A 10,837-nucleotide genomic window follows, 5' to 3' on the forward strand; every position below is an offset into this window, starting at 1 on the left:
TTTAAAACTCACAAAGAAAAGAAAGACAAATTAGACTACATAAAGATAAAAAGTTTCATGGGGGAAAAGACTGGCAAGAGATAAGTATAATACATAAATACAGGCTAAACTGCTTATTTAACATTTAAATCAACAGAAATTAAAAGAGAAATGGGAAAATTGTATGAAAGTTTTCCCAAAAAGGAATACAAAAGGCCAATCCTATATAATAAAAGCCTAATATGCAAATCAACTGAACGGCAGAACGACCAGTTGCTATGACACACACTGACCACCAAAGGGCAGATGCTCAACACAGGAGCTGCCCCCAGCCCGCAGGCCCCAGACCTCCCCGCCCTGATTGCCCCACTGGTTGCCCTGCAGAGGGAGGCAACTAGTGGCAGTAGTGGGGGGCGGGGCCAGCGAATGGGATGCACCAGACTGGCCAATGGGGGGGGCTGGCCAAGGCGGGTGCCAGCAGGAGCCCCCCCAATCGCCCCACCAGTGGCCCAACAGATCAGCCCTGATCTCCAGCCAGGCCTAGGGACCCTACCCATGCTCGAATTTCATGCACTGGGCCTCTAATAAAATATAAAAGCTGATCATTCTCACTTTTAAAAATGAAAATCAAAAGCATGATACCATATTTAACCTCTAAAATAAAAAATTGTTTCCCTGGAGGGGTCAAGGGGGCAGAGGGAACATATGTAATACTTTCAACAATAAAGTTTTTTTTAAAAAAATTGCTCCCCCTTATTTGTCGTAGCAACATCTTTACCGATACAGTTTCTAGGGCAATGGTAACTAAGGAGAAAATAAACAAATGGGACTATATCAAAATAAAAAGGTTCTGCACAGCAAAAGAAACCATCAACAAAACAACAAGAAAGTCCACTGCATGGGAGAACATATTTGCCAATGTTATATCTGATAAGGGTTTAATCTCCAACATTTACAGGGAACTCATACAACCTAACAAAAGGAAGATAAACAATCCAATCAAAAAATGGGCAAAGGACCTAAATAGACACTTTTCAAAAGAGTACATACAGAAGGCCAAGAGACATGAAAACATGCTCAAAGTCACTCATCATCCGAGAGATGCAAATCAAAACAACAATGAGGTACCATCTCACACCTGTCAGAATGGCTATCGTCAACAAATCAACAAACGACAAGTGCTGGTGAGGATGTGGAGAAAAAGGAACCCTCTTGCACTGCTGGTGGGAATGCAGACTGGTGCAGCCACTGTGGAAAACAGTATGGCATTTTCTCAAAAAATTAAAAATGGAACTTCTATCTAACCCAGTAATACCACTTCTAGGAATATATCCCAAGAAAACAGAAACACCACAAAGGATATACTAGTATGCACCCTATGTTCATAGCAGTACAATTTACAATAGCTAAGATTTGGAAACAGCCTAAGTGTCCATCAGCAGATGAGTGGATTAGAAAACTGTGGTACATCTACCCAACAGAATACTACGCTGGTATAGAAAAGAAGGAATTCTTACCATTTGCAACAGCATGGATGGAACTAGAGAGCATTATGCTAAGCGAAATAAGCCCGTCAGAGAAAGATAAATACCACATGATCTCACTCATTTGTGGAATATAATGAACAACATAAACTGATGAACAAAAATAGAATCAATGTCATAGTAGCACTGAACAGACTGTCCAACCTATGAGGGAAGGCAGGGAATGAGGGGGTAAGAGATCAACCAAAGGACTTGTATACATGCATATGAGCAAAACCAATGGACACAGATAGTAGGGGGCGGTGAGGGCATGTGCTGGGGGGTAGGAGCAGTCAGGGAGAGGTCAAAGGGGGGAAAAGGAGACTTATGTAATACTTTAAACAATAAAGAATTTAAATTTTAAATTTTAAAAAATTGCTTCCCTTTGATGCTGTGTGGTAGTGAAATAAGTATCCACACACCACTGGTGGGTGTACAATCAGTAAATCTTGTGGGAAGGCGAATTGGCAAAATCCACCAAAGTAAAAAACATACACACACCCTATGAATTTACCCAATGGAAATTCTAGCGAAGTTTAGCGGTATTCGTGTAGGAGGACATCCATCACAGCTCTGCTTGTCATGATAAAAAGCCATTAACTAAGCACAGTCTACCAACATGGTCTTTTTATAAGCAACACAATGCTCTGTAGCTGATATAAAGAACAGACCTTCAAAATAACATAGCTACGTGGAAAGAGCAAAGTGAAAGGTGTGTGTGGAATATTCCTTTTCTGTAAGTTTAAAAAACTAAAACTGATGTAGCTTAGACCTGGAGGAAGCATGGGCACTGCAGCTGAGAGGAATCGCAAGGTGCAGCGGCCTCTCCAGGGTGCGGGTGAGGACTCAGACTCTGGATTTCATTATGTCTTTCCTAAGAGACTGAAAGCTCTAACCATGCAGTCGTGCGTGGGATCCCTTCTGAGAAATGCATCGTTGGGCAATTTTGTTGTACGCACATCACAGAGCGCACCAACCCAAACCTAGATGGTACAGCCCCCTGCACACCTAGGCCACATGGTACACCACCATCACATATGGGGCCCGTCGCTGACGGAAACATCATTATGTGCCACATCACTGTACACATGTCAACAGTTCTTCATTGAATTTAGCATTGTTTATTGTGAAATATGACATACCTACAAAAAGTTTATCAAATTCAGTTACAGAGCAACCAACACCAGAACACTGCTAGCACCCAAATGTTCCCATCCCAGCCTTGCTGATCAGAGACCCCGATGACCCACAGCACCTTTCAGGTCCTCAGAGCAACCAGGTCCCTGATCTCCTTCAGAGTTTCGCTATTGCATACACTCATCATAAACAATGCCTTTTAACTTTATATAACTGAATCAAACGTTAACTGTTCTTTGATGTCTTCCTTCTTTCACTCCACATTAGGTTTTTAACAATCGATCTGCAAGTATCAGTTTTGATCTAGTTTTAAAATATAAATGGGGTTGTCTGGACCATAGGATTATGGGTCTTTATCCATATTGAAAAAAAAACAGACTAACACGTTAGTTATTTAGAGGTATTATTATTATTGTTGCTATACCCAGTATATCTTTTTTGTATTTTCTTTTTAAAGTAAAATTGATAACTTTTTTAAAATACTGAGAAAGTTCATAATCTCATTGCTCAGATAATATCCCTAAACCAGGAGTCAACTAACACTACAGTCCATGGACCAATCCAGCCCACCACCTGCTTGCGTATGTCCTGCAAGCTATGGATGGCTTTTACATTTTTAAATGATTTTTTAAAATCAAAACAAGAATATGACACACAAAAATTATATGAAATTCTTGCCAAAACCGGTTTGGCTCAGTGGATAGAGTGTCGGCTTGCGGACTGAAAGGTCCCAGGGTCGATTCCGGTCAAGGGCATGTACCTGGGTTGCGGGCACATCCCCAGTAAGAGATGTGCAGGAGGCAGCTGATTGATGTTTCTCTCTCATCGATGTTTCTACCTCTCTCTTTCCATTCCTCTCTGTAAAAAATCAATAAAATATATTTTTTTAAAAAATTATATGAAATTCTAATTTCCGTGTCATAAAGTTTTCTTGAAATACAGCCATGCTCGCTCCTTTATGTTCGGGGGCTGCTTTCACACTACGATGGTAGACTGAGGAGCGTGGAATCAAAGGGTGTGGCCTAACAAGCCCTGCTCTCACTGAGATGAGTGGAAGCCCAGAAATTATTTTGACAAGTTAGAGCGCGGCCAGTGGAGCAGGCGATCGGAAAGCAATACCAGGGTCCCGTAGCTGCCGAAGTATTCCTCATCCTGCCAGGTGTCCTCGGGGTCACCCTCCTCCAGGTCCTTCCCGAGGTGGTTCGCGGGAATGTACCCACAGTAACCGGCGCGCTCGCCCCACCACCAGTCAGCAGTCGTCTGTCTCAGGATGAGAATTTTCTCTCCTCTCAGAAAACTGAGCTGGAAACACATATGCAGAAGGGAAAATTCAAGAAAAACTTGTAGCTGTCATTTCAACTGTGACTTTGTAATGAATCCCCTCTCCCTGGGGCCCAAATCCCAGCATTTCAAAAAGAAGTCGACAGGTAATTATACCAAGTGACAACTTATGAAAATGGCGCCAGGACTTAGAGATTTTTGTGGCTAATCTATCTACATGAAAGAAAAGCACAGCTTAATTGGTATTTTTTTAAAGGAAAGATTAAACATTTTCAAATGGCTTAGGACAGAAATTCTCAACAGCCTCTCTACTGTTACTCAGCTTTGGGATAGCCGATGATGTGACTGGAGGCTTAGGCTAGGAAATTCCTGTTATTCAAGTAGGTGTTTTTACTTTATAGCCTTACTTTTCAGTAACAAGGATAGGTTCTTAATCACGGCTGCCAAGCAGAAACTGGAGCAGGTACCTCCTCCCCAATTCCTCACACAGGTGTCCTTCACAGCAGGCTTGGGATCACAATTCGTTAGGCTGGGAAGGAAGGATCCACCACTCACAGGCCTCACGCGGCTCTAAGCATCTGAACACTTCTTTCACTTTAGCATGACTTTCTGAAAAACCGCCTCTGTCATTTCACTGATTCCAAGCATGCTGGAATCCACAGAGCAGGGACCTGACGCACACGGCTACCTGTGTCTCATCGGTGGCAGAATAGTCCGCGATGGCCACAAACTCCTCGGGGTGCACACCCCCTGGGAGGTGCTGTTCACAGTGTTCCACGGGTTCTTCTCTCCCCTGCTCAAAGCCAAGGAGAGAACAAGGAAATTATTACGGGTTCTCTTTCTTTCTTTCTTTCTTTTTTTAATTCTGGGCCAGCTTTAGCTCTGAGGCTTGGCTCCAACTCTCAGGAGCTCTGGGTTATAAGGATGGTTTTATGAAGATTCAACTGACCCAAGTTTTTATCAAACAATTGGGTGATCCCCATAGCAGAATTGAGGGGTCTCACCTGTACTCCACCTTCACCTCTTATCTCTAGTACAAAATGATCTGCAACCTCAATAGAACGTCAAAGAGAGAAACAAGAAAGAGGCATTTTTAGTGTCTATGAAGCCTGACCACCTGAAAGTGATGCCCAGGCCCATGAGAAAGAAGTCCCATCTCTGCCTGTCGCACTGTGGGGACCTCACGGGGCTTGAACACAGAGCTGGACGGGCCTCATGGGCCTCGCTGAAGGCCTAGGGAAGGAGCTGGTGACCTGGCACCAGGTGTGTCACCTCACTGGACAGCACTGCCCCTGACACATGCTGCTCAGGACCCAGAGGAGGGCCTTACACCTCAGGGACCTGCATGCTGCCCAGCTCCACTTTGCAGCACCAGGGGCTGGCCTGGAAGACAGCGCCAAAGGTGGCAGAACCTCCAACCGCTGTCCAGCTCACTGCAGCGACTCAGTCCCAATACGTACATTTTTATTTTTTTTTAAATATATTTTATTGATTTTTTACAGAGAGGAAGGGAGAGAGATAGAGAGTTAGAAACATCGATGAGAGAGAAACATCGATCAGCTGCCTCCTGCACATCTCCTACTGGGGATGTGCCCGCAACCGAGGTACATGCCCTTGACCGGAATCGAACCTGGGACCTTTCAGTCCGCAAGCCGACGCTCTATCCACTGAGCCAAACTGGTTTCGGCCCAATACGTACATTTTTAACAAATTTTCCAACACGTAAATGTAACTCCCGTGAATTTCCTGTGACTCTTTTGAAAGCACAGGAGTTCACAGTGGAAGATTCAAACCATCTGTAATCTCCATCGCTGGTTAGAGATAGAAACAGTTAACACATTTATATCCTTCCAGGCTTTTTATCTAAAGTGTACCTTTAAACACATGCACACAGGGTGTTTATTGGGATCAAACAATTCTGTCTTGTGACATGTTTTCCACTTATTAAATTCTGAATATTTTCCTTCATTATTAAATACACTTCTAAACACATTTCAATATCAGACAGTATTCCATTCTATGAATTTTTAAAACTTATTTATCCAATCTTCTAGTTTTGAACATTTAGACTTTTTTCACCTTTTTACTATTTTGATAGTATAAAGAAACAATATAATTTATTGTGGGATTTATAACATATATAGAAGTAAAATTGTTACAGTAGCACAAAAAATGGGGACTGGTAAACAGAACCAATTTGGAGGATTCTTACAATGTGAAGTGGTCCCAAAAAAGGCTGATCTAGGTTAAAGATTCATAGTGCAATTTCTTGAGTAACCACTAAAATAATATTTAAATGATACAGCTTAAAAGCTAATGGAAGAGATCAGAAAGAATTACAGAAAAAAAAAAAATGTTACTAATCCACAAGAAGGCAAAAATGGAGAAAGGTACAAAGAAAAAATGCAACGTAAAAAAAATACAGCAAGATGGTAGACTTAATCATACCAGTCATTACATTAAATTTTAATGGACTCAATACTCCAAGTAAAGGGCAGAAGTTATCTGACAGAAGAAGAAAGACACCACTATAGGAGAAACACTTTAAATATGAGGAATTAGACAGGTTGGAAATATAAGTATATATTTGCATGTGTGTCATGGAAACACTAACCATAAGAAAGCTGGTATAGCAATATTAATATAAGACAAAATAGATACAAGGCAGAAAGTATTAAAAGGTAAAAAGAGACAGATTTCATAAAAATAAAAGGACCAATTAATCTAGAAAACAAAAACTAATCCAAATGAATGCACCAAATAACAGATTCAAAATATATAAAGCAAAAAGTGATAGATCCAAAAGTAAATAAACAAAAAAAAAACCAGACAAATCTACAATCATAGCAAAGATTTCTAAAGCTCATCTCTCTCAGCAACTGATAGAACAAAAAAAAATCAGAAAGGACATAGAGATATGAATAATACTAATAACCCATTTGTCTTTAATGACATTTGTAAAACACTACACCCAACAATTGCAGAATATGTATTCTTTGCAAGTGCACATGGAACATTAGCCAAAAAGCCTGTATGAGTAGGCCATAAAGCAGGCGTGAATAAATTTCAAAACAATGGAAATTTACAAAGTATGTTATATTTTCTGACAACATATAATCAAACCAAAATTAAATAAAAGATAAATAAAACTTCATAAGTGTTTGGAAATAAAACAGTATTTTACTAGAAATGCCCAGCAATTTTCTAATTTCCATTGTGATATGTTAGAAAGTATTTTAACGGAACAATAATGGGAATACAACATATTTAAATGAGTGAGGGGCAGCTAAAGTAGAGATTAAAAGTTATAGCTTTGCCGAAACCGGTTTGGCTCAGTGGATAGAGCATAGGCCTGCGGACTGAAAGGTCCCAGGTTCGATTCCGGCCAAGGGCATGTACCTTGGGTGCAGGCACATCCCCAGTAGGAGGCGTGCAAGAGGCAGCTGCTCATGCAGGAGGCAACTGATCGATGTATCTCTCTCATCGATGTTTCTGGCTCTCTATCTCTCTCCCTTCCTCTCTGTAAAAAATCAATAAAATATATTTTTTAAAAAAAGTTATAGCTTTAAAACATACATTAAAGAAGAAAGGTTTAAAATCAGTGATCCTAGTTTCCATCTCAAGATGTTATAAAAAGAGAAAATTAAACTCAAGTAGAATAGACTAAAGGAAATAAAAAGCTAAAATCAATGAACAGATGAACAAAGAGAAAGTCAACAAACACAAGCTGGTTCTTCGAAAAGATAAAATTGATAAAACCCTAAAAAGATTGATCAAGCAAAAAAAAAAGAGATAAAACACAAATTGTGTATATTAGGCATCTGTTCTGTAATGGAGGGTGCTATTATATTACTAGGATGAATATTACTGAAATAAATTTCAATGTTATCTTAAATGACAATATTTCAGTAAGTCAAATCATGACTCACAAGTAATCAGAAAACTAAAATAACAAGATACCATTTCTAACCCATCAGACTGACCAAAATTTAAAAGTCTGATGCTCTCAAGTGTTAGCACGCACTGTGGTCTACTGGCAGACCACTGATCATTACCTAGTAAAACTGAAAACATGCAATCCCTTCCATCCTGCAATGCCATTATTAGAGCACATGTGCACAAGGAGACAGGTAGAAGGATGTTCACTGCAACACTTTTTGAAATAGAAAAGAACTGGAAAAACAAGTGTCTAACAAAAGGGAAATAAATAAAATAGGATGCATACCTGTGGGAAGCCACCCATTATCTTCACTAGCAGAGAGATGTGGACTAGGAGCCCAGAACACTGGTGAACCTTGGGCCCTGGCAAAGGTCAGAGCTATGCACGGACAGCTTAGTCACAGTCGAGACAATGGTAACTGAAGCAACTTCCTGACCAGATAGTCATGTAAATCCCTACTGATAAGATAGTCTGTCTGTTACTGGAAATTGCCTGCCTAAGGGCTGTAGGTGTAGCCCACACTGAATAAAAGGATGGCAAGGCCTGAGCACAAGGGAAGTCTTTCCCTTGCATTGGGCTTCCCACCTGGCCCCCCAGTATTTCCAAATTATTATTTCTTGTCTCGTCTCTGTCATCTGCGCATGGCCCTTCTCCAGATCCCAAACCTTGAACCATGCAGGACGTGGATTCACACATACCTAATACACACAGACCTATATACATATTTATGAATGTGATACATTCTTATAAGGAACACACTACAGGAGCATCCTAAAAGACTGAACTACTTCTATACACACATTAAGAACAAATCCCCCAAAGTAACATTAGTGGGGAAAGCAAGCTGCAAGGTGACACACAGACTATGTCACCATTTAGGTAAATTCTAGAGATGCCAAGATAAGTTATAAAAAGTATAAAGCTGGTGCAGAAGCACAATATTCAAATCATAATTCTTAGTAGTTCTCCATTTCTACTCTGAAGGCAAAGGAAGATTGGGCCTGAGGTTGGGAAACAAACTTCATCTGTGGTTTCTTTTATGTGCTGTATGTGTGTGTGTATTCTAAAGCAAACATGACAGAACGTTAACAAATTTTCACTTCTGAGCAATATGTACTTGATGTTTGCAATCTTATTCTATAAATGCTCAAATATTTTTCTATATTTCTCAAAAGAAAAATGAGACAACAAGGAATTAAAACATTTTATGATTGCCTGCCGGTGTGGCTCGGTGGTTGAGTGTGGATCCATGAACCAGGAGGTCCCGGTTCAATTCTCTGCCAGGGCACATGTCAGGGTTGCAGGCTCGATCCCCAGAAGGGGATGTGCAGAAGGCATCTAATCAATGAGTCTCTCTTATCATTGATGTTTCTATCTCTCTCTCCCTCTACCTTCCTCTCTCTGAAATCAATAAAAATATTTTTGAAATATTTTATTATTACTTTTAAGAAATAAAATGACCCAAGTATAAATAAAATTCCTATATGTAAAAACCCAAGCCCTGACCAGGCAGCTCAGTTGGTTAGACTGTCATCCTGATACACCAAGGTTGTAGATTCCATCCCCAGTAAGGGAACATATAAGCAACCATGAATGCATAAAGAGGTGGAACAACAAACCGATGTTTCTTCCTCTCTCTCTCTCTCTCTGTCTTTCCTCCTTCCTTCTCTCTCTCTCTCTCTCAAAATCAATAAAAATCTTTTTTTTAACCTTAATGAAATTACAACAACCATTAGAATGCAAGGGAGAAAATGTTAAACTTGACATCACAAACCTGAAATTAATTTCTTTATAAACATTATTTATTAGAGAATTCATTTGGTGTTTAATTTTGCATAATCAATATTCCTTGAAATTTAAGGTGACTTTTTTACTGCTAACTTGAATGAAACTATGTGTGCCCCAGGCAAAAAGCAGTATGAGTACACAAATCTTTTCTAATGTAGCTGACCTGTTTTAACATACTATGCCTGAGACTTTATTAACAACTAAAAAAATGTGCTTGCTTTACCAGCACGGTACCAAAAATGGAACCCTAGGTTCGTGGGAAATGTTTACAGTGCCCAATTCAGAATGTCAACTGTACCCCTTACAGACACTGCATTTCCTGCATGTAAGCGCACCATAGTTGGTGGCCACTTCCTAAATCCAAGGAAAGCGCTATCACTCCTGGCTGATCTCAGCTCTCTGTAATGTTCCCAGTGTTTAAGTACAGGTTCTTACAGACCAGAACTGAAATTACCTGAGATTCACTTCCGGGGCAGTCACCTGATGTTGCCATAGTTCTTTTAGGATCTGCCACATAGCTGCCACTTTTAATGTTTCATTTTCCTCTCCATTTCTACTTTAAAACAGAGGGAATGAGACAATGATTTGTTACATTGCACAATTGAGTTCACCTCCCTTCTAAGGTCCATGAAAAGATCCTCTACCGCGTGGAAATAAAACGTGTTATGTGTAAAGAATGAAACAGAGGTAAAATTTACAAATGCAATTCGTTACAAAAACAACTGAAAACTTATGAACTTCAAAGAAGTGTGTGTTTTCTTCACCGGTCTGCAAGGTGTTCATCGTATCCATTGGCCAAACGCAGCCTGTCAGTTTCTGTCCCATCACTGGGTTGAACGAACACATAGAGCTGTAAAACCCTTTCTTGGAATGCTGTTGGCTTTCATTCCAATTTAACTTCCCTACCTGCGGCTTCCGAGTAGTCCCACTCACAGGAACCAAGGTCTGCACCTTCCGAAGGCTTTTCCTTCTTGTTCTCAATTCTTGTTTTTCCAGGGCCAGTGTAGTCCATATTAGACACTGAGGCTGTTTTTTTCAATTCTGTTTAAAGTCCGTGCCTCACTTATCAATCAAGACCTAATAATTATTTTGTGACGTTTATCATTACAAATACTAATATACATATGTTACATTTTCATTGGAAAACACTGCACTGGGACCAGGGTGGGTCAGGCCTGGGCGGGGCCGA

At 40.3% G+C, this 10,837-nt stretch overlaps 1 protein-coding gene across 3 annotated transcripts in view; it reads right to left on the reverse strand.

Moving 5' to 3' along the window:
* PRMT2 (protein arginine methyltransferase 2) overlaps window positions 1–10,506 on the reverse strand; it is a 27,664-nt gene extending 17,158 nt beyond the window's left edge. For 2 of the 3 annotated variants that reach the window (XM_006758762.2, XM_015560684.1), the window contains exons 1-3: window positions 10,103–10,498; window positions 4,609–4,713; window positions 3,759–3,941 (exon numbers count right to left, since the gene is read on the reverse strand). In XM_006758762.2, the coding sequence (XP_006758825.1) occupies window positions 3,759–3,941; window positions 4,609–4,713; window positions 10,103–10,141 (327 nt within the window). In that variant the 5' untranslated portion in view covers window positions 10,142–10,498. Of the gene's footprint in view, window positions 1–3,758; window positions 3,942–4,608; window positions 4,714–10,102 lie in introns of all 3 variants that reach the window. The other variant, XM_006758763.2, reaches the window with a different exon arrangement.
* Window positions 10,507–10,837: the final 331 nt, after the last annotated feature.

The sequence above is a fragment of the Myotis davidii genome, unplaced genomic scaffold (assembly GCF_000327345.1).
Source record: "Myotis davidii unplaced genomic scaffold, ASM32734v1 scaffold175, whole genome shotgun sequence".
NCBI lineage: Eukaryota > Metazoa > Chordata > Mammalia > Chiroptera > Vespertilionidae > Myotis > Myotis davidii.